A 24,652-nucleotide genomic window follows, 5' to 3' on the forward strand; every position below is an offset into this window, starting at 1 on the left:
CAGTAAACTGCTGTATATAAGGCCACTAGTATTATTATTTCTAAAGAGTACTGCTCTCCAATCACCTTCTAGAAGATATTTTCATTCTCCAAAGAACAAGGAATCACAAATCTTCAAGACAAAGAAGCTTTTGAGGTATATCCTCTACCCCCAACCCCTGATTTGACTGTTCAAGCAACTGTGGCCCAGCAGGAGTGAGTAGCCTAGAAGCAATTACCTTAAGCAAGCACAGACCAGTAAGGCATTCTTGTCTGCAAATGAGTGGCCAGTTGCAGCTGAGCCGGCAGCTTCACTATCAAGTTCTCTCAAACTAACTACGTGCCAGGAGCAGGAAAAATGGTTTGACACATCGCTGTGGCATCAGGGGACAGTCTCAGGAAGCCAGGCTCCCTGATCCTATCAGGAAAGACACCCTGTTTACAAAATTCAGTCCCCTGCCATTCTCTGAAACTAAATCCAGCCACAAAATCACAGACGCCACTTCTTTCCGAAGCCTGCCTGTGGGGAAGGACTGACCAAGAAGACTCTGATATTTCTATTACAGAAAACAGCCCATTCCAGTTGACCCTCTTTTGTCCTATCAAGTTCATGGGCTGTCAACCTGGGTAAGTTTTTATTTTGCTGCCTTTTTTTTTAAGAGACAGGGTCTTGTTTGGTTCCCAGGCTGGAGTGCAATGGCGCCACGATCAGCTCACTGTTACCTCTAACTCCTGGATGCAAGCTATCCTTCTGCCTCCCAAAGTGCCAGGATTACAGGCATAAGCCACTGCCCCTGGTCCCTTACTTTGCTTTTTGATCATGCAGAGAAGCTGGGCTTATGTTCACACACATTTCCTTAAAATAATGACGAATACACAGAGGCACTTACTGGTACCACTTCACCACACACGCATATTAGAATGGGACATTTTCAACTAAAGAAATAGGTCTTGTTTTCTTCCATAATTATATATTCACCATAATTTGGTAAGTAGAGAAAAACAGAAGAAAATAAGACTCACCTGTTATTCTACCATACAGCCATACATACCAGTTACATGTGGTAAATCTGTATCCAATGTTTAAAAATTGAGAATATATGATTTATATATGTATTTTTATCTCCTGTTTTTTCACTGTACATGCTATCAATGCATTCTGTTAGTGACTGCTTTGGCCAGCTATATTTGTTTTCCTAAAAGTTATTTCCATTTTTCACCATTATAAAAAAGACCAGGATGAACATTCTTGGGCATAAATCTTTGTATATACACTTAACATTTCCTTTAGAAAAATTTCTAGAAGTGCAACTACAGGGTAAAAGGGTATGAAGAATTTTAAGACGTTTGACATATACAGCCAAATGACATTCCCAGAAAGACTGCAGCAAACCACACTTCCACCTGCATATGAGCACCTGGAGTTTTCCTCCATCTTTATGTCCAGCTCAAGGACTCTCCAAGGTGCACACTAGTACTACCCACTGGCCACCTCTGCCTCAGGTCCCATAAGCACTTACACTTCAGAGTGTCCCAACCTAGGTGCATCTTGCAATCTCAGTCACCAGATCTGTTCTCTCCTAAGCACCTGTCTTAGAAGGCAGCAATAAGAGAACAGGCATACCCCTTCCAGTGGTTGGAGTCACTTACCTTAAAGGCATACTTCCATTATGCACATTAATATTTTTAAGTTGTTTTTTAGTAGTCTGATGAAACAATTCCATCTAAAGAACTGAGACCCTGTCTCTAAAATAGAGCTGCTCTTACTCCTTTGGCTAGTGCACAGGAAATGCTAACAAAGGCTTGTTCTCCAGGAGCCTGTTGAGGGTAAAGGTCCTAAATCCAACTCTGCCCATTTACTATCAGTGGAGCCTGAGGCACATTACTTATTCCGAGTCTCAACTGTAAGTGGTGACTGAAAGCAGCCACCTTGAATTATGGAGCATGATCTGTTCATGATGTCCGTGGCGCATCTAGCATGGTGCCCAGCACAGCACAGGCACCCAATAAACGGCAGCACTTGCTGCTGTGGCCGCTGTGGCTGTCTGCTTTCTTGACCTTGAGCATCTCACAGCATTGCACATCACTGATTACCTTGCCACAATTTCAGCCTCCATCTCTTTGGCCACATTTAATATAGTTGCTTTCTGACAAGAGGATGGAAGATATTAATACCTGAATCTCACACAGATCCTCACACATACATGTACATTCCTAAGGGTGTGTTACTTCTGACAAGCCTCTGCAGAAAGTTGGTGCTAGGCATTGGAAGTTCTTACCCAAACCAAACAGACCACGCAGGCTCAAAGGGCCAGTCAAGTACTTGGCCCCCTTTTCAGTAAAAGAGGCCCAGCAGTTCTTCTTTCCCGAATAATTAATGATTGACATCAGGTGCTTCGATTAAAAGCCGCCCGGCTGTTCTTGCCACAGCTGATTGGACCAGAAGCAGTCCATCAGCAGAAGGCAACCATCTGTGCACTGGAAGGACGGGGCCTGCTTCCAATTGCCCCAGGCAAAGACTCTGCCCTACAGTAGACGTTGCCATATTGAAGGTGGTGGTGGATGTGACCCACTCACAACTGCTTTCTGGAAGGGATATGTGCTTAGTGAACAAGCAGTCCTGTGGACCTCTCAAGCTTGCTGTTGCCCCAGGGGAGGCTGGCTTGCCACATCCTATGCTGCATTTCCCAGTCTTGGGAATCTGGGACACCTTGGATTTCCAGGCTGGGATGATCCCAAGCTACTATCTTCAATTCCTGCATCCACACCCATCCTGAGGTCAGTCAGAATAGGCTGCTTTTCTTTTTATATAAGTTGATGTTTTTTTCAAATTACAAACATAATACAAGCTTAATTTAACAAATGAAATGGCACAATACAGTGATAAAGGCAAAGTTGATTTTTAACTCCTGGTCACTACTCGTCAATGATGTGACCAATAACGCCAGCCTTTGTTTCCTTCCACATCTATCTCCCCACTCAAATACATATATACAAACATATGTACACATACATAGGAGCTTGCTTATTTGTTTTCATGAAAATAGAACCTTTGCAGAGAAAGGGGAATGCTTACACACTCTTGGTGGGAGCGTAAATTGGTTCAACCATTGTGGAAACTAGTGTAGGGATTCTTCAAAAAGCTGAAAACAGAATTACCATTTGACCCAGCAATCCCATTACTGGGTATACACCCAAAGGATTATAAATTGTTCTGTTATACAGACACATCCACACGTATGTTCACTGCAGCGCTATTCACAATAGCAAAGACTTGGACTCAACCTAAATGCCCATCAATGGTAGACTGGATAAAGAAAATGTGGTACATTTACAGCATAGAATACTATGCAGCCATAAAAAAAGAACAAGATCATGTCCTCTGCAGCAACATGGATGGAGCTAGAGGCCATTACCCTCAGCAATCTAATGCAGGCCAAAAAACAAATACCACATGTTCTCACTTACAAGTGGGAGCTAAATGATAAGAACATACGGACACAAAGGGGAACAACAGACACTGGGGCCTACCTGAGGGTGGTGGGTGGGAGGAGGGAGAGGAGCAGAAAAAATAACTATTGGGTACTAGGCTTAGTACCTGGGTCACAAAATAATCTAGGTATAAACTCTGGCATGACTATACCTATATAACCGGCACATGTACTCCCAAACCTAAAATAAAATTTTTTTTAAAAAGTTAAAAAGATTATTTTAAAAAGAGAAAGGAAATAGAAATGATTATACACATTATTTTATGGGCTTTTTTCATTTAACACTATATCAGGGACATCTGTACAAAATATGTACGTATGCATTGTGGGAGTTCAGTCAGGCTGGTGGGAAAAACTTTAAGATGAAGTTATAGGATAGAGATACAAATCTTCTTGGAAGGCTGGAAGGTTTTGCAAAAGTCTCAGGATAGGGCTATGGCTGAAAGCAGCCTAATCCTTGAGTAAATGGCTTAAAAGTAGGTATAAAGGAATGTAGAATAGTTTATCTAAATAGCTTGTTTACTCATGTGGTCCTAAGACCAACCTTTGATCAACCTCGGGTGCATAATTGCTCTCTACTCCGGGTATTGGCAACCAGGTCAATTATCCTATAGTGGTGTTTATTCAAAGCCTTTGTCATTAAATGTATGCTGAATAAATGCTAGCAGGGCCAGTGAGTCAGGACCTTGGCTGCAAGTCTTTACAGCACTCTCCTTGGAGTCTGTAAGTGGCCCAGATGCTCAGCCAGACTGACAGGCATAATATCTGTGTCAGTGTAGGTTATTCATTTGTTGCTAGGTCAGGGTCTGGGGGTTAAACCCCCGCAGTGCATATATGTCTTTTCTAAAAATTCTAACATTCCCTGAGTATATCTATTCTATGCAGTTTTACGAAACTGACTGGACATATCCCAATCCAGTTGAGACTTGAGGTCTCTTTTCCTCTTACTAAATGTGGCAGGCCCAAAGTGTTTCACCCTCTCAAACAGCATCTTCCCCTTCTAGGAAACTGTTCTGCATCCAACTTAATACAGTGTTAGTGCAAACTGCCAATCTTAAAAACCCATCCCCCTCGCTACAGAGAGAGGCAAGTGCCTGAATCCTTCCCAAGACAGCTCTAGGCTTGTATGGAGTAAAGCAGAATGCTGGAGGAGAAGAGGACTCTCTTTTCTCCTTGGTCAGAAGCCATAAGGGCTTCAGGTGGCTCTGCCCCCCAGCTTGTAGAAATGTCTGAGAAAATAAAGCTGGCACGTGGAGAGAAGCAGAAATAGGAAATGGAGAGAGACTGGGGAAATTGGTGTACTTCAAGGACCTAGTCCCAATACCCAGTGGGCCCAGCTCCTACATTTCCTTTGATTCTGTGAGTTTCAGGATCTGTTAAAAAAAAAAAAAAAGAAGGCTCCCTTTTTGCTTAAACTGGTCTAAGCTGGGTTTTCAGTCCATGGTAGACAAGAATCATAAACAAAACAAACACTGTTTAGGCTACAATTTTCACTTCAATATTGCTTGATCCATAGATGACAAACATTCTTCCATATTTGCTACCAAGTTCTGCAATTCTTTCTCTTTTTCTATTTAAATTTCAATAGCAAAAAAAAAAAAAAAAAAAAAAGAAAGAATCCATTGCTGGGAATATGGGCAGTATTACTAGAAAGTTCTGCAATACTTCCAAGGACAACACCTGAGCAGCTTCCAGCTGTGCTTTAAATTCTCCTAGGGCTGTGTCACTGGCAGAATAATGTAACTGTTGTGTAACTGTTCCACAAGAAAGGGGAGAAACTTAATTACCACTTGGTTTCTTTGTCAGAACTGCCAAAATGGCACCAATTCAATGTTTCTGCCTATTAACATTCTGTTAGGTGCCGTCCATATTTTTAAATAAAGGCAATACAGAGACTGTCACAAAAACCAGTCTAGATTTACATAATATACTTATTCATTTCTATTTTTGTTTTCAGATAGAATTAACATGGAAAGATATTCTTAGCTTACATGTTATCTAAGCTGTCTATGAAAATAAAGTTAGAAAAATCTTAAAGTTTCTTAATATTTCAGATTCTTACCAAAAATTACCAAAAAAACAAATGTTTGCCCTAGAGAGATTAACAGAATCAGATTGTGGGAAGGCCTTTTTGCATCTTGAAGTCAGAATTGTTCTTCCCACCATGAGCCAGAGCATTGGAATTAATGTTTCTGTGAGCCAAATTTCCACAAAATTGGAAAGAGTCTCTTTGTTTCTATACCCTGGGTTTCCCACAGCCCAGTGACCAAGTGCAAAACTCACTTTTGTTCTATTAGATGATTCACCACTGTCAAGGGGGAAACAAAGTGAAGACCTACAACAGGATTACAAACTACTGAAGCTTGTCTCTTCCCCCACAGAGAGCAGCTTCTATTTTTTGGTCAAGTTGTTGTGGCCTATTTACGTGAAAGACAATGAGTCAGGTGCTTCCTTTGCAAGCCTTGTACATGTCTCGTGCACTGTTCGGATCAAATACCTCTAGATACATGGTGCACTTTCATGCCCTTGATTTCTTTATGGCCAAGACTGTCCATTCACTGGGAAGAACTCCAAACTCTCCTTTTAGGTTTTAAAATTTCAATTCCTTTCTTTCTATCACCGTAACTTATTTTAATCCATCCGCAGTTGAAAAAGTAACTGAACTGAACTGAACTTACCGCTCACATGTGCTAACTAGGCAATTTCCCTAAAAAAATAAAAATAAAAATAAATTATTGGCATCTCTATTTATATGCTTGAGCCCACCTGAACCCTCTCAACTTTCTAGAAGTTAACTTCTTGGACATGAGTGCATTCTGCAGGTTCAGAACATTTTTTCCACATATTTTATTTTTAAAAACATCTACTGAAAATATACTTTGAAATATATATCATGTCAATTTGGAAAGATAGGAATATGACATCACAGAGGGTGGCAGAAGACTAATGATAATTTTGAAATAATAAATGTAATACTACTCAGAGATGGAATCAAGAAAAAGTGCCAGTAGCTATAACTTGGAAATCCATAAAATAAACTTCCAAAGTCTGAAAAAGCATCATTTCCACCTGGTTCATATAACAAATACTCTATGTATTTAAAGTTGTGTGGGAAGCCAAGGAAATGGGTGAATCTACCTAGCAATTTGGAAGGGCAGGACATTACCACAATCTCTGGACTGCAGAGACAAAGTAAGAAAGCAGAGTTAACAAAGCCCAAAGGCTGATCTCAGCTGCAGAAGCTCAAACAGGCTGGACTGCCCAGATGGAACTAGATTAGTGAAGACCAAACCAGGGCAGAGAGAGAGAGAGAGAGAGAGATAAAGAGAGAGAGAAATTTTCTGGCCTCTCCCTTTCTCCTGTCCTCCAATGTTACCAGGATTTCCTATTGTTGAAAACCAGGAGGGGGCCAGCTTGGGAACGTGACCTGCAGGAGTCTGCCCTTCTGCCATACAAAAAGCAAGGGATGGATCTAACAACAAACTGGTCAAGGACCAGCACAAGAACACTAACAGGACTGCATCACCTGCCTCACTTTGAGATCAGAGAGAAGTGGGGGCCAGCTATTACTATGGAAGACCAGGAGTTACTGATGACAAAAGCACAGGGGTCAGAGCCCTGGCCAGGGGGCGAAGCCCAGCAATCACATGGCCATGGCACACCCTGGCGGGGCCTTCTGCCCTCCCCTGCCCTGCTCCAGGGTGAGCCTTGTGTCTCGGAGTTGGCAGGCAGGATGGACGGCAAGCAAACTAGAAGAAGTAGAAGAAAGGGAGGCAGGAGAAAACACAGTTCCATATAACATACAGAGAAGGCTCTAAAGGCATATAACCTGGAAAATGCCAGAGGTTATTGCCTGGTGTGAGGGCCTGATGCAGAAATGGGTGCCCAAAGGGGACTACAGCCTTATCTATGTTGTATTTCTTTTTCTTATAGGGGGAATATGGACATTTATGTACAATTTTAAAATATATTTTTTAAAAGAAGGAATTATTTTTAAAGAGGCAAGAGACAGTTGTCATCCGACACAAGAAGTAAGACTGAGTAGAGTTTGGAGATGGAAGAGAAGGAAGCCCAGGCAGCTGGTCATCTGCCTTCCCAGTAGAGAGGGAAGCAGTGTAACTGTTACTATGAAAGGGCCAACCAGTTCCCTAGAGATTACCAGATTTCTCTCCCTTTCATCAAAACAAAATTTTATATTTGAAACCAATTCAGCTTCTAATTGAGAGCAACTATGGTTACTGCTTCTCCAAAAACTGCTATTTTTAGGGTGTCGTGGTGTCTTTGGAGTATGTTCAACACTTCTTATTTCCAAGAAATGAGAAACACAATATTTAATTTTGTTTAGCAAGTGTAATAACTCACCATTATTACAGATTGGGGATAAAAATCAAGTGAATACTTCAGATTATAAAAACCAAATGACAGTACCTAGGCCCAAAGCAGCAGACCTCCTCTGGGAACGTGGAGGGATGTGTCAGGCAGATAAATCAGCCAGTTTCCAATCAAGGCACTGGACCAGCAGTTCGTTCTCTCCTTCGAAGGACATCTGAGACAATAGGCCCTGGAAATTCACTATCTACTTTCAGATGCTACAGAGATTTGCAAATTTGAAAACTAAATGCCATGCTATGCACTCTCCGGGCACTTCATAAACACTTGTTGACTGACTGGCAAACTGAAAACTGATGGAATTGTACATTACCGTTTACTAGCTAAGAACTTCCCTTGCTTCCTGATATTTGTGGATAATTACATTATGATTATGCAGCTGCCAGACACATAGCCTCAATTTTCTTCCTCCTCCGCAGTGAATAGCAAAAAGGCCCAAGCAGAAAACTCCTCTACTTGGGCAATGCCTGGTGGCTTTTTGCCTGAGACAAATTAGTCCAAGCCCAACTCTGTGAGGGGGACTTGGCACCTTGATGCTTTTATCACCCGGCTTCTGGACCAGAAGGTGCTGGGGAGACCAGCCGAGGTGGGAGGTGGGGAATTTTATTTTCCAGCCATCTGTGCATACAACATATGAAAACACAACAAAATCACCATATGGAGCTAAGTTTTAAATATGTCATCAGGCATTCTATGAGTTTAAGAAGAAACCGATTGGCAGTACAGCCTTTTCTGATTACTGAAAGAGAATAATTTATCTCTGGCTTCAAATGGCCCCTGCTCAAACATCCAAACCTCAGGACTCTCTTTTTATTGCTACTATTAATTGGGTTACACTTGAAAATTGCATATTGTTTTTAGAGGGTTTTCTCAGTGATCATCTCATACACAAACCTCACAACAAATCCATGATGTGGGTAGGGCAGACACCATCACTGCTTTGACGAACCCCCTGCTTCCTAACTGATTCATCACCCTCAAACCACCTGCGCCTCCACATACACAGTCCACATCTAATCTGTGTGTGTCTGCTCAGCTGCTTGTGACCTTTAGCGTTCTTCTCATTTCAATGGATATATTTTTGAACCTAGAGAACCACGTCCATTTGGCTCTGTGGAGTATCCAATCCTATTCATCTAAGTGCCAAATCTGGGAGAGCACTTACATCAGAACTACCTGAAATGCTTATTTAAATACCAATTCCTGAGCCTCACCCTGGACTATATCGCAACCTGCCTTTTTAGCATACTCCTCAGGGGATCATTACGCACCCTAAGGTTTAAGAATCACGGACACACAGAGAAATGTTTACAGAGCATAAATGGTTGGATGCTAAACTTGATGGCAACAACTTCATGCTCTGGGCAATGTTTCTCAAATTCCACAGGCTCCAATTGAGAGGTCTGCTAGTCTCCCTAATGGTTTCTAAATGTATACTTTTACATCAATAATTTTTAAAAAGATTACCCAAGATAAGAATATTCTGGGTCATCTAGATCACCTTAGGTGGGGGTCACTGGAGCTGTTCACAAACATTTTGGTCCTCCTCATCATCCTGGCACATGGTGGGAATATTCTTTACCCTCTTTGAGGTTGGATGTGGCCATGTCAGTGGAAGTGAGTTGAGTCCAAGTGGAAGATTTAAGAGCCAGTGGGGATTCACTATACCCCCTTCTCCCAGCCACAGAGATGGGGAGGCACTCACTGAGGTAAGAACAGCCATCATCCAGGTCCTGACTACCTTGAACTGAGCCCTACTGCTAGGCATGTAGCAAAAGCAAGAAATGAAATGTTGTTGTTTTAAGCCACTGAGATTTGGGGATTTTTTATTACAGCAGCATGGTCTAATTTTTCCTGATAGGTAAATCTGATCACCAAGAACTAGCACATGAATTGGGTGTCTGGGGTTGCCTTTGTATTTATAATCATCTAAATGTCAAGTAATCACCTAGAATGACAGTTTAACTTTTAATTCAATATTTACCAATCTTGAGCCCAAGGATTTTGTCACTGGGATATGTGAGTTCTAAAGTTTGAGAAATATTATTCTGCGCTATAGATGCACAATGAACACTTAGTCCAGACTTAAATAAAGGAGTTGTATGCTTTTAAAAACATCCATCGAATCAATCAGCTCACAAACAGTTGAGGCTTATCAGATTATAAACTCCTTGGGAACAAAGGACCTTATAGGTTGTAGACCTAAAAACATATTAGTTACATTTGACCATTAAAAACTTGACATGATGATTGGGTGTGGTGGCTCATGCCTGTAATCCTAGTGCTTTGGGAGGTCAAGATGGGAAGATTGCTTGAGGCCAGGAGTTCGAGACCAGCCTGGTCCACATAGCAAGACCCCATCTTGTATAAAGAAAAAAAAGAAGAAGAAGAAAAAAAAACTTGACCTGCTAACACAAAAGAAGTTAGAAAGACCTTCCCTGCTGCTGAGAAGCTTATATTATTGGGCAGATAAAACAACATGTGGATGACATATAGACTTCCCTAGTTTGTGGTTCTGACTATAAGTGCTAAATTATTTCATAACAAATGTGAACTGGAGAATTGAGGGATGGGTTTATGGTGGAAGTAAGAATTTAAATGGACTTTGAAAAATAGCAAGGACTGGCTGGGCACAGTGGCTCACACCTGTAATCTTAGCATTTTGAGAGGCCAAGGCAGGCGGATCACCTGAGGTCAGGAGTTCTAGATCAGCCTGGTCAACATGGTGAAACCCTGTCTCTACTAAAAATACAAAAATTAGCCAAGTGTGGTGGCGTGTACCTGTAATCCCAGCTACTCGAGAGGCTGAGGCAGAAGAATCACTTGAACCTGGGAGGCAGAGATAATACTGTTCTTAGTGTGCCTTAGAACTATTTCATATATCTCCATTCAAGAATAAAGCTGGTGCTCAATGATTATTTACTGACTGAATTAATCAATACATGTGGCAGACCCAGTTTGGCAGTCCCAGATTAGATATTCCTTCCCTGCTTAGAGTGAGGATCGTTAAAGTTAACTTGAGTCCAAGTCTATTCAACCTCAGGGACCAAGCCTGACATTAGGCAGGAAAGATTTTAAAATGACAAGGAAGCTCAACAGACTTTCTTTCACATTACTGACAATGAAACAAAGATTTCTGTTTCTCTTTTGCCACATCACTTAAAAATGGCCAGACAAGTTTTCACCAGATTTGGTGGTTGTATCTGAGATGCTGTGACTTAAATATGAATTATGAAAATTAATAAGAAATTAATTTCAGGAGAACCTAGAGAACACCCTGAAAAGAGGGCTTGTCATCTTAAACACAGCAACTGAAACTGTGAAACAAAAAGACAACCTTAGGTATCTGCTGATCACACAGACTAAGAAACCATCAACCAAATAACAAATAGTGGTTTCAACCATAAGAAGCAAATCAAGCCACAGGATGGATATTATGAATTGCAGGATTCATTTATTAAATGGTGACAAATCACTTTCCTAAGCAGCTCTGAGGAATCAGATCAGTATAAATAATAATTACAGCTATCACTTGTGGGATTATTATGTGCCAGATACAAGCACTAGCTCATCTAATCCTCATAACCCTGTGAGGAATAAAGTATTGTTATCCCTATGTTAAAGATTAAGAAAGTGGGATACAGAGACATTAAATGACTCTGCAGAGTCACTTGGCTAGAAACTGGTAGGTTCAAATCCAGGTTGTTCAATTTCTGGGTCTAGCCTGACCTTAGGCTTCAGATATGGTAGGAAGACTCCTTGTCTTTTGGGTCTGAGCTGCCTGCAAGGGTACCAGTTCCTCTGGGCCTGGGGCTCTGCCTTGAGCCTCCTCTGTAACATCTCATCCCATCCAAGGAAATTAGAATCCCACCTACAACGCCCTCAACCACCTGTTTTGCTAACAGGCTTCCCTGCACCCTATCATAAATGTACAGTTTTGCTGTAAAAACTTAACTGTCCCAAGGCGGGCGGATCACCTGAGGTCAGGAGTTTGAGACCAGCCTGACCAACGTGATGAAACCCCATCTCTACTAAAATACAAAAATTAGCTGAGTGTGGTGACGGGTGCCTGTAATTTCAGCTACTTGGGAGGCTGAGGCAGGAGAATTGCTTGAACCCAGGAGACAGAGGTTGCAGTGAGACAAGATCACACCATTGCACTCCAGCCTGGGCAACAAGAGCGAAGCTCCACCTCAAAAAAAAAAAAAAAAAAACTTAACTGTCGGCAATTTGCCTGCACTCACTAATTGTTCGAAATAAGTTGGCATAAGCTAAAAAAAAAATTCAGACAAATCTAGTTAAAGAATCACAACTAGATTATTTATCCCAGTGAGATAAAGAATTGTACTTTAGCCAGGCATGGTGGCTCACGTCTGTAATCCCAGCACTTTGGGAGGCTGAGGCAGGTGGGTCACAAGGTCAGGAGACAGAGACAATCCTGGCTAACATGGTGAAACCCCGTCTCTACTAAAAATACAAAAAATTAGCCGGGCATGATGGCGGGCACCTGTAGTCCCAGCTACTTGGGAGGCTGAGGCAGGAGAATGACGTGAACCTGGGAGGCAGAGCTTGCAGTGAGCTGAGATCGCACCACTGCACTCCAGCCTGGGCGACAGAGCGAGACTCTGTCCAAAAAAAATACACAAAATAAAAAAAACAACTGTACTTTAGGCAGAGTCAATTCATTCTGTCCCACCTCTTTCTTTTTCTTTCTTTCTTTTTTTTTTTGGAGACGGAGTTTCACTCTTTTTTGCCCAGGCTGGAGTGCAATGGTGCAATCTTGGCTTACCGCAACCTCTGCCTCCCAGGTTCAAGCGATTCTCCTGCCTCAGCCTCCCGAGTAGCTCAGATTACAAGCACGGGCTACCACACTAGGCTAATTTTGTATTTTTAGTAGAGATGAGGTTTCCCCATGTTGGTCAGGCTGGTCCCGAACTCCTGACCTTAGGTGATCTGCCCACCTTGGCATCCCAAATTACTGGGATTACAGGCATGAGCCACCACGCCCGGCCTGTCCCACCTCTTTCTAATAAACGGAGCAGAAATAATGAAAAGCAGTATCTGGGAAAAACAACATCTGATAAAAACCAGAGAGACAAACACCCTCAGCCATCTTAAAGTGGAACATAAATCTCTGAATTTGGTAGTATAAAGTTATTGAACTCTTCAAGTGACAAAGACATTACAACGTGACCCTCTTTTAGGAATACTTCTTGCAGCCAATGTCAGCTCAGCATAAAATTTCAAACCAGTTATGACAATGGATGCACTTACCTTGCTAAAAGAAAATATAAAGAACTGAGAGGCAGCAGATATCATTTATATAGGCCCTGACAAGTTCACAGTAGCAATGGCCACTGGGGTTCCAGTAAATGTTTAATTAACAATTGGCTCTCTGGAGGAAAAGGCCATGATTTGTAGGTTTGCTGGTTGCCGTGGTGTAAATACTCCCTCAATGGCAGATTTCAAGCTACCAAGGTGACTAATAAACACAACACTGGGCAGAGATATACATAGTTGACTCTCAGGAGCTGGTGTGAGCAGGTTCCTGCCCACTGCTGGCAATTGCTAATACTTATTGGTTATATACTGTGTGCTGGCTATCTAAGTGTTTCATAGTCACCCTCTTTGAATCCTTGTAACAGGCCAATGGGGCAGGTACTATTTTATTCCTATTTTATAGATCAGAGGAAACAAGGTGTTGAAGAGGTTAATTAATTAACTACTCAAAGGCCACACAGCTTGTAAGTGTTAAGAGCTGGCATTTGAATCCTAGCAGTCTGGTTCAATGGGCCATGCTCTCAGCCCTTCTTCAATACTGCCAATTTCATAGGTGGTTAAAGAAGACATTAGGATTATCCAACATCCATCTTAAAGATGATGTGTTACTAAAGATTGCTACTAAAGATTAGGCTCTGGGCTAGGTGCCGTAGCTCACATCTATAATCCTAGCACCTTAGGAGGCTGAAGTGGGTGGACTGCTTGAGCCCAGAAGTTCAATACATACCTGGACAACGTGGTGAAACCCCATCTCTACAAAAAATATAAAAAATGAGCTGAGCATGGTGGTGTGCACCTATAGTCCCAGCTACTTTGGAGACAGAGTCAGAAGTTGAGCCTGGGAGGTCGAGGCTGCAGTGAACTGTGATTGCAACCACAGCACTCCAGCTGGGGTGACAAAATGAGACCCTGTCTCAAAAAAATTTTTTTAAAAAGCAGGCAATGGGGTAAAGAGGAATGGCCCACATCAGCCAAGGAAGGGTGTTTGTCCTCCTCTCTCACAATAAATTTCACCTCATCTTTCAAGGCCCATATCAGTTTTTTTTGTTTTGTTTTGTTTTTTTAATAGGGTCTCACTCTGTTGCCCAGGCTGGAGTATAGTGGCACAATTACAACTCACTGCAGCCTTGACCTCCCAGGTTCAAGTGATTCTCCCACCTCAGCCTCCTGAGTAGCTGGGACTACAGGTGTGTGCCACCACACTGGGCTAATTTTTTGTATTTTTTGTGGAGATGGGGTTTCGCTACATTGCCCAGGTTGGTCTCGAATTCCTGGGCTCAAGTAATCCTCCTGCCTGGGCCTCCCAAAGCACTGGAATTACAGGCATGAGCCAGGTGCCTGGCCCAGATATTCCTTCTTTAGTAGCACTTTCCCCAACTCCCCAGAGTTGTTACTCCCCAAATACCTTTTCTTAAAAAAATTATTTTTTTCCATTAGAAAAAAAATCCATGGTCTGCTGGGCACAGTGGCTCATGCCTGTAATCACAGCACTTCGGGAGGCCGAGGTGGGCGGATCACAAGGTCAGGAGATCAAGACCATCCTGGCTAACATGGTGAAACCCCGTTTCTACTAGAACTACAAAAAATTAGCCGGGCGTGGTGGCGGGCACCTGTAGTCCCAGCTACTCAGGAGGCTGAGGCAGGAGAATGGCCTGAACCCGGAAGGCAGAGGTTGCAGTGAGCTGAGACTGTACCACTGCACTCCAGCCTGGGTGACAGAGAGAGACTCCATCTCAAAAAAAAAAAAAAAAAAAAAAAAAAAACGAAAAGAAATACATGCTCAAAGAATATGGAAAAAAACCAAATAGAATGGAAAGAAATATCTTGCAGTCTCACCTGCCACTCATAGCACTGATATGTATTTGTACTATTGACCTCAGTTCCTTATACAATGATTCTCTACTCATGGGTGAGCATCTCCTGGGAAGATTATCAGTGTTACCCATATTTGTATCTACCTTTCACCCCATTCCCACCCGATCTCCATCCCAGCACAACACTCAACTCATAGCTGCCCCCCAATTAACCTAGATGCTTTATTATAGTATCTTCTAATTCATAAAAGGAAACACTGAGCTTTTCATGTCCATCTTCAAAGCTGTCCTAAACTTAACTAAAGTTGGTTTTCTTCATTTGTCTTGAACACATATTACTAGATGCTGACCCTGCGTGGGGCAGACCAGGGCTGCTCCAGCAGGTACCTGTTCTTACCTGCATCCCTCTCATCTTCTGGAACCGTGCTATGGTGTCGCTGATGGTGTAGACACGCACATGGCCCATGTGCAGCTTACCAGAAGGATAAGGGAACATGGAAAGCACGTAATATTTTGGCTTTGATTTCTAGGAAAGAACGACAATGAGTATTTATTAAGCATTTTCTGGGAACTCCACATGTATACATAATATTTTGGCATTTTACGCAAAGTAATAATTTAACATTTTAAAAGTTTCCTTTTAAAAAGACTGTTCCCAGAATGTAAATCAATTAAAATGTCAAAAAGCAAAATTCAAAGCCCTGGTTCAAGTTAACAAATGTCCAAAATAATGCCAAACAACCTCTAAGTGTTAATTACCCATACATCTTATTTTTTTTCTCTTTTAAGAACTTATTTTTCTAAAAGGAATGAATTAACAGTATTTGCAGTGACCTGGGTGAGATTAGAGACTACTATTCTAAGTGAAGTAACTGAGGAATGCAAAACCAAACATCTTATGTTCTCACTGATATGTGTGAGCTAAGCTATGAGGACGCAAAGGCATAAGAATGATACAATGGACTTTGTGGACTTGGGGGGAATGGTGGAAGGGGGCGAGGGATAAAAGACTACAAATAGGGTATAGCCTATACTGCTCGGGTGATGGGTGCACCAAAATCTCACAAATCACCACTAAAGAACTTACTCATGTAACCAAATACCACCTGTACCCCAATAACCTATGGGGGAAAAAAAAAAAGAAAGAAAAGCGGTCCCAATGCAAACCCCAAGAGAGGGTTCTTGGATCTCACACACGAAAGAATTCAGTGCAAGTCTGTAGGGGAAAGTGAAAGCAAGATTATTAGGAAAGTAAAGGAATAAAAGAATGGCTACTCCATTAAAAGCAAAACAAAACAACACTTCTCTTTTAAGACAGCTTCCATCTAGGTCCTTAAAGAACTGTCTGTTTTTCCGAAGGAAGCTCTAACACATACATATATCCATATATTTCAAAGAAGCAATAGTTGAATCACATAGATGTAACATCTCTAAAAATGGAGTCTCTTCCTAAATTCTCTATAGCTGCATTCTGACGTAGGTTTAGCAGTAACAACAGGATCCTAAGGTACCAATTTGGGTCCTGAGTTTCCCCATTGTATTGACAGCCTATCTTTCAACAAAAATGTTGAAATGGGAAGGTAATGAGAAGATCTTTTTAACAAAGGAGAAGGTTGTTGTTCTCCAGGGATGATAAATAAGCAGCCTCAGACCAGGGTTATGTAACTCTCCAGCTTCCAAAGAAGCAGCTTCATCATGAGAAACATAGAAAACTGTACATGTATCTGAACAGAAGGAACACAGGCCAGTGAGTCCTTATTAGATCACTGACTTCTGGCGTCTTAATTCTTCCCCTGGTAAAATGATGAGTGTTGTCATGAGTGTGCACATGAATGGGTAAGGTGAACAAAGATGGTAGTCCTTGAATGGACTCCTACTGGGGGGACCTACTGTTCAAGGGTAAGGACTGTGCTTTAGTCACCTCCTTCTCCACACCTGCCCCCAGTGCCAGCAGGAGTTTCATAAAATGTTGGATAAATGTTCGTTGGCCTTCGTGCTCCAAAAGCCTAATAACTGGCCCCTATGGAGCACCTTTTATCCAGCAAACTTCACAAATCCTACCCAAGTAATAGGAGGGTTCCCCACAACCAAGTTTAAATCATCTCATGACGGGGTCAGGGGTGGAGGGGCTGGGGAGAAAGGAAGAGCAACAGGTAACTGGGTGACTGATTCTGTTTTGTCACTGAGGGTCAGAACTTCTGCTTTTGTTTTATTTATTCCTGCCTTCTGTTTTTTTCTTCCTGGCCTTATTCCCTTCCTAGAACTTTACTCAAGTTCTTTAACAGTTTGCTTCCCCCAAAGTAATGCAAACAAACACAAAACAGAATATTCATAACCCTTCTTTTGTGTACATATGTGGGAGGGGGTTTTTAAATATTGTTTGCTGAGTGTTCGCATGACTAATAATGCACATAAACCAAATATAATCAGTAGAGCAGAAGAAACCAGAAATCAGATTCTTGCCAAGGAGTTCTTAAACTTCCTTCAGCAAAGAAGTTAAACAAACCTTTAACGGAACCATTAGCAAGTGGCAAAAAAAAAAAAACCCACAAAAACTAGAATAGAACTTTTCTTTGTGCTGCCCATCCTCTAGAAATTACCAAGGAGTGTTAAGCTGCCTGAAGGAAGAGATGGGAAAAAAAGAACAATTAAGAAATCTGGATCACATACAAATTAGAAAATCATCTGGAACTGCTGAAATGACAACTACAATGGATTTATACAAACAGGATGGAAAGCAACACATTGGTCACACACTTTAATTAGGAACTGCAGATTTATAACTCTTAGGAAAATCACAGAAATGTGAGAGAGGACCTGAGATTCAGGGGTTGGTGGGAACTCAGGAACTTAATAATTGTCCTTAAGAAAGTGAGTGGCAAATAACCCTCTCAGCTTATGAGCAAGTCCCTCCAAGGAGGTACAAGACCCTATTTTTTTACTTAGTGCAGAATCAGAAGAAAACTATCCACTCAATTCATGCCTTACTCCTTACAATGAATTAGGCCTATGGCTTATTCTTCAGAAATTTTTAGGAATATGGGAAAATAGCTGTTAAGAGTTCTTCGGGAGCTTAGAAAAACAGTAAAATCCTTGATCTAAGCTGTTTCTAGTTTTTCATTTGAAATTTTTTATATAAAATTATTTTTATTATACTGTTTGTTATATATTTAATTTAACAATCCTGCCCCAAATATTTTCCACCTGTAATTTCTTCACTAACATCTCTTTTTTTACATTTGTTCAATAAAGATTAAATTAATAGCAAAATCAAATGAATAATTATATACTAGCTAAGCCAAAATCCAAATCTGAGTTCATAAAAGATACATAGAAAAGTATTGTTTTCTAAAGTCTTTAATATGCATGAAGATTTTTGTTTATTGCAGAAAAGGTATTCAGCTTATTGCCTGTCTCTGCCTTTTGCTTTTCTGCATGAATTAAGTCATTTTCCTCTGTGACAATGAAATGAGTTCTATCATCTGGGGGTGGAAAAGAGAGAAGGAATGATGGGAGTTTCTGTTATAATTAAGCAAGAACCTGATTGAAAGGGAAATTTTCATAATTATATAAAAGTGTAAGAATTTAAGCCTTTAAAAGAGATTAAGATTTTAAGTGATGGGGAAAGGATGGCTTTTATAAGTGGGTCCTATTATTTTTGTCAAGTTCTGACTTTAGAAGAAAAATGACTTCTGCCTCTTTATAGATCACGCTCTGAAGCTGTGGCTGAGCCTAGAGAAGGACAGAGTAAAAGGAGCACCTCAATAGAAGTCCGGAGCCCTAGCTCTGGTCCTAGCTTTGTCACTAGCCGTGATGTCTTGGGCAAATTCCTTTGCCTTTTGGGATTAGTTTGCTATCTATAAATCAAAGGTGAGACAAAAGAAGGTTTCTGGGTAAAAAAGCATGAGCTCAGGAATCAAACACACATTTGATTTTGAATCCTGGCTCTGCCATGTCTTGGCAAATTGCCTAAACCTCTTTCTGAGCCTCAGTTTTCTTACTCCAAAAATGAGGATAATAATATCTACCCGCTGGGTTGTTTCAGGATTAAATGAGATAAACAACTGAAAGACAGTGCCTGGCACATGGTTAAATGCTCATTAAATGGAAATTATTTTTTAAATAATAATTATGTTGATGACAAGACATTCCATTTTGAAAAACTTATTTGAGTGGATTTCAAGTGAATCTAATACCAGAGTGAGATCAATTATAAATGCTTCAAAATCCACGAGCATTCCGTCACAGTCTCAATTCCTGATAGACACAACGCGTTCTGATCTTCATGTATCTTTTATTTATGTACCACTTCCGTTTGTAAAATGCGTTCAGTCACACATTTTCTCATTTGATTTTCAAAACAATTCTGTGAGATAAACAATGTAAGGAGCCCCAGAATCCAAAACGTTAAATGATGTGGCCTGGATCACGCAGGTTTCCTGGGGCAGAGCCAGCATTGCAGCCCAGGCTCTGGCTCACTCACTGAGTGCTCGCTCTGCTTTGCCATTCCTTGATTCAAACCCTGATAGGGGGCTGCCAGGGGATCACACACAATGCCCCTTATGCTATCTCCCCAATTACTAAAACAATTTCTTTTGATTCATTTAACATTTTTAAAAACTGTATGCTTAAGGATGAGATGTCACAAAATCAATAAGCTACAACGTCGAAACGTTTGGAAGTCAATAAATGATCATCTAAACCAAAAGGGGGAAAAAAAGCTAATTTTACTGTCCTCACTCAGAATTAAACTGCTCCTTAAGAGTTTGTTTTCAGAATCTATTAAGTTACATTAGTCTGATGATGTTGACACAAGGGCTTTTCACTTCTTAATGAGGTAAAAGTCAAACTTTCATTGTAAAATTATGCATTACATTCAAACTTTCCCTTTTTTTCATTTCATTTTACTTGTTATACACTACATCTTTCTCAATAGCAATTTTTCTTTCTAACCATCTTTCAGTTTAACACAAATAGCTCCCCTCCCCTCACTCATTTTTCATAACCACCAATCTTATAGAAAGAATGAATGTGATGACACAATCAGGAGATGGGGAAAAGGCAAATTTAGAGAGGTGTGGTCTTGTGCAGCTGTATTTATTCAGCTGCTTGCCTTGGGCCTAATCTCTTTATTAAACATAGAAGTTTAAGTTATTTGATTATAACTACTACAAAGAGATGATCAGAATTTAAGAGTAAAACTCCAATCAGATTCAAACATTTCATGTAACAAATCACATCTCCCACCTGTCATTTTGACCAATATCAAGAGGTAAGGGTTAACACGTTCCAGACTGATTCCCAGCAGGCTGGCCTCCCAGAAAAGGAACAGAGAGCACTCCATGGAAACTGGCTGCAGCCAAGTATTATACTTCCACCATTAATTCAGGTAGAGTGCCGAGCTGGTGCACCTGGTGCAGAAGCCAAGGGTCCACTAACACGTGTAGCTGCTACCTCAAGGTTAGACCCTACCCCAGATCACAACAGTGGAAGGGCTGATATCCCCCAAACTATGATGCTGAGGCCGCAGAACAGAGTTGGAGGCTAAGGTCATGCCAGGGAAGGGGCAGTTAGTTCTCAGAACCTGCAGCCAGCGAGGAGCCCGGGTGCCTCTCCTGGAGTCTCAGATATGACCTTGCCAGAAATCTGTGTGCTGCCCCACCATGCAATGGACCACAAAGGACCCATCATCTGGTAGAGCTCCTATTTTGATTAGCTTCCCCTAGTAAATGTTGCTCTAGAACATCTGGTTTGCTGCTGTCTGCCATATACCTTGTGCACAATATTACTATGTGTGTATCCACCACACTGGAAACTCTTGTAAGCACTATCCTTGTATCACCTCATTTATGCTTCCCAATCCATTTACCCCTCCCAATAGTGCAGGTGGGCACTATTATGACCACTCTCCATTTCAGATAAGAGAATTGAAGCACAGAGAAATTCAACAATTTGGTTCAAGGTCACATATTTAGTATCTTATTTGAACCAGGTAGTCTAACCCCAGGGTCCAAACCTTCAGCCCCTCTTCTCTACCCTCTTAGAATCTCTCAGAATACTCACATCAGCCTCTGAAATTTTGGAGGCCTGTTCTTTTATTCGCTGATGCCACCATTTCTCAACATCCTTTCTTGTCTGCAATGTATACTCTTTTGTCCACTTTCCCGTGGCACTGTAGATACTTCTGGTACATCTGGGAATTACTCTTCTTTCCCACTTGATGACATCTGGCCCACCATTTAGCTGTATTTTCAGAAGAGAGGCATAAAAACCCAATCTCTGCCAAACAGAAGCCATTCTTCAGAAGGTGAGAAGGCCCTGAAAAAGAGGGCAGAAAGCACACTATAAGCTGCCTCAAACCCTCCCCAGAGCTTATCTTTCCATTTGTCACAGTCCAGTGTTATGGCCCTGTGCATTCCCCTTACTCTTTTAATGATTTCTTTCCCTGAAAAGAATACTTTAGCAATTCAATTAAGCTAAACACAAACTTTTTAATAGAAAATATAAAGGGTCAGTGACCCCTAACATCAAAAATGTAAAAATCCTGTAGGAAAAAATGGAGACCATCAACTGGCCAGCTCCTGCACAACCTTACCAGTTGCATGGAAGGCATGGAGTGCCCTCCCTCCCCTTCCCGTGGGCCAGCCCAGGGACTCTCCAGCAGGCTTCACTTCCTATGTCTTCGAGCCTCAGAAGAGCTCAAGCACATGTTGGGTTGGCCTTAGGCTCAAATAGCAGAAGGGGTCTAAATAGAGGCCTCCCAGGAGGGCCAGAAACTCTGAACTACTATTTGCAATTTGTATACATATTATGAGTTAAATATACCCTGTAGGCTGAACCTGAAAACAACCACTATTTAGGAGACTGATAATTCATTTAGTTTCTCCTTCATTTACCAAATATTTATTTATTTATTGACTTACTTTTTAGAGACAGGGTCCTGCTCTTTCACTCAGGCTGGAGTGCAGTGACACAATCATACCTCAGTGTAACCTCTGACTCCTGGGCTCAAGTGATCTACCTGCCTTAGCCTACCAAAGTGCTGGGATTAAAGGCATGAGCCACCATCAAATATTTATTGAGTACCACTAGGCCCACACATTGTTCTAAGCACTGGGGATACAGCAGTAAACAAAAACAGAGTCCCTTCTTTCTTTTTTTTTTTTTCTTTTTTGAGACAGAGTCTCGCTCTATTGTCCAGGCTGGAGTGCAATGGCATGATCTTGGCTCACTGCAACCTCCGCCTCCTGGGTTCAAGTAATTTTCCTGCCTCAGCCTCCTGAGTAGCTGAGATTATAGGCACGCACAACCATGCCCAGCTAATTTTTGTATTTTTAGGGAGATGGGGTTTCACCATGTTAGCCAGGTTGGTCTCAAACTCCTGACCTCATGATCTGCCCACCTTGGCCTCCCAAAGTGCTTACATGAGCCACCCGCACCTGACCCAGAGTCCCTTCTTTCATGGCACTTACATACTAGTAGGGAAGCAGATAAGAAACAAACAGTAAGGGAGGCAGATAAGAAACAAAAATATATAATGTGTAGTCATGGTGAGTGCTATTTTTTGGAATTCAACTCATAGGTTGGGGCCTACCAGGATATCCAGTTGTGACTGAAAGTTCAATTTTAATGTTCCATTGGCTTCTAACACAAGTAAATTCTAGAAATGACCTCACTGAAGAAGTTGCATGTTTTATTGCTATTTAAAGGGTTGAGGTGAGATTTCATCAAATATTTCACAAATATTTAAGATATAAATGTTAGACTAAATAGCCTAAACTTTCTCCTTCTTGCATAATAGCATTCAAGAAGTGCTACAGTGAAAAAACAGATGAAAACAGATCTTTTCAAAACAAGACAGAAATAAAGAAACCTGGCACTCTAAGCTGATGTTCTTTGATTCTCTCAAAATTATTTCAACTTCTATTAGGATTTGGCCTGTTTCACAAAGGTACTGGAACACAAATGTTGCCAGTAAGGTCGATATGGGCTTATAACAGTGAGTGTAATGCTCACATAAGATAGCAACATAATGTGGGCATCTTACAAGTTGGTCTGCCAAAGTCACTGACATTCTCACTGCATTAAACACCTCTTGTTTCTTTAGGGGTAGAATAAAGTATAGACTTTAAAACAAAATCTCCCTTAGGCCGGGGGCAGTGGTTCACATCTGTAATCCCAGCATTCCGGGAGGCTGAGGCAAGTGGATCACCTGAGGTCAGGAGTTTGAGACCAACCTGGCCAACATGGCAAAATCCCTTCTCTACTAAAAATACAAAAATTAGCTGGGCATGGTGATGTGCACCTGTAATCCTAGCTACTTGGGTGGCTGAGGCGGAGGAATAACTTGAACCTGGGAGGCAAAGGTTGCAGTGAGCCGAGATCGCACCACCGCACTCTAGAGCCTGGGTGACAATGTGAGACTCCATCTCAAAAAAAAAAGAAAAAAGAAAAAAAGAAAAGAAAACTCTCTATTAGTTGGGCTTGGCTATTTTAAAGTACACAGATCTGATTACAGGTATTTGATCTATATGAAATTGGTTAAATGTTAGCAATTCCATATGACCGACCTAATATACATACATTTTTACACTTAAGGCAACTGCATATATTTTTAGGGCTTAGGTTTCTATAATTAGAACTCCCTAATTATATAGAAGTCACAGATTTTATGGTTCTCTTGCCAAGTCAATACTTTCATACCTTTGCAAGCCAAAGAACGCCATTCAGCAGAAGACACATAGATGGGTGCTTGCCATTTCTCTCCTAGACAGCATCCCCTAAGAACACATAAGGAGTGTTCTGGGCTATCCTCTCAAACAGAAACCAAGGGGCACAACAAAATTATAAAATACAGTGACTTAAACTGCTCTGTCTACACAACAAGAATAAGCTTTCTAAAAATGTTTACATAATACCTGGCTCACTAATGACCTCTGCTTTGCTTAAATAAACCAGTGAACTAGAGAATCCTGAAACAGATCTGGGTATTTAAACGCATTTAAAGTTCATTTTTTTAAAAAAGCAGGAGCAGATTAGATAGTAATAGATTATTCGACAAAGAGGAGAAAAACTTAAAATTAGAGCTCCACCTCAAATCATAAACTGGAGTAAATCCCAGACAGATTAAATGTTTTTTATCTGTAGGTCTCGATCTGAAAAGCAGAAATAAGAAAAAATAAAATAAAATAAATAAGAATTTTTTTTAAGTACCATAAAACAAAATAAAAATACAGATGAGTTTGTTTGTTTGTTTTTAGTCAAAGTCTCACACTGTCACAATGAGGTCGTGCAATGGTGTGATCTTGGCTCACGGCAACCTCCGCCTCCCGGGTTTAAGCGATTCTCCTGCCTCAGCCTCTCAAGTAGCTGGGATTACAGGTACACGCCACCATGCCCGGCTAAGTTTTTGTATTTTTAGTAGAGACGGCGTTTCACTATGTTGGCCAGGCTGGTCTCAAACTCCTGACCTCGTGATCACTCTGCCTCAGCCTCCCAAAGTGCTGGGATTACAGGCGTGAGCCACCGCACCTGGACCACAGATGAGTATTTAATAGATCTTAAGAGGATGCAGGATGTTCTGTCCTGAGTATAAAAACAACAAAATGTATAAAACAATGTATAAAAACAATGAAACAATGAAAAAATTCACAAAGGAAAATATTAATAAATCTGATGCTAAAAATGTAAAATATCTGTA

At 41.1% G+C, this 24,652-nt stretch overlaps 1 protein-coding gene across 2 annotated transcripts in view; it reads right to left on the reverse strand.

Annotated features, from left to right (window-relative positions):
- Positions 1–24,652, reverse strand: part of LARS2 (leucyl-tRNA synthetase 2, mitochondrial) — a 160,333-nt gene that overhangs the window by 133,979 nt on the left and 1,702 nt on the right. For both annotated transcript variants that reach the window (XM_025376588.1, XM_025376589.1), the window contains 3 exons: positions 24,045–24,107; positions 21,016–21,270; positions 15,350–15,478 (listed from right to left, as the gene is read on the reverse strand). In XM_025376588.1, coding sequence (XP_025232373.1) covers positions 15,350–15,478; positions 21,016–21,249 — 363 coding nt within the window. In that variant the 5' untranslated portion in view covers positions 21,250–21,270; positions 24,045–24,107. The remainder of the gene's footprint in view (positions 1–15,349; positions 15,479–21,015; positions 21,271–24,044; positions 24,108–24,652) is intronic.

This window comes from Theropithecus gelada, chromosome 2, assembly GCF_003255815.1.
Source record: "Theropithecus gelada isolate Dixy chromosome 2, Tgel_1.0, whole genome shotgun sequence".
Taxonomy (NCBI): domain Eukaryota; kingdom Metazoa; phylum Chordata; class Mammalia; order Primates; family Cercopithecidae; genus Theropithecus; species Theropithecus gelada.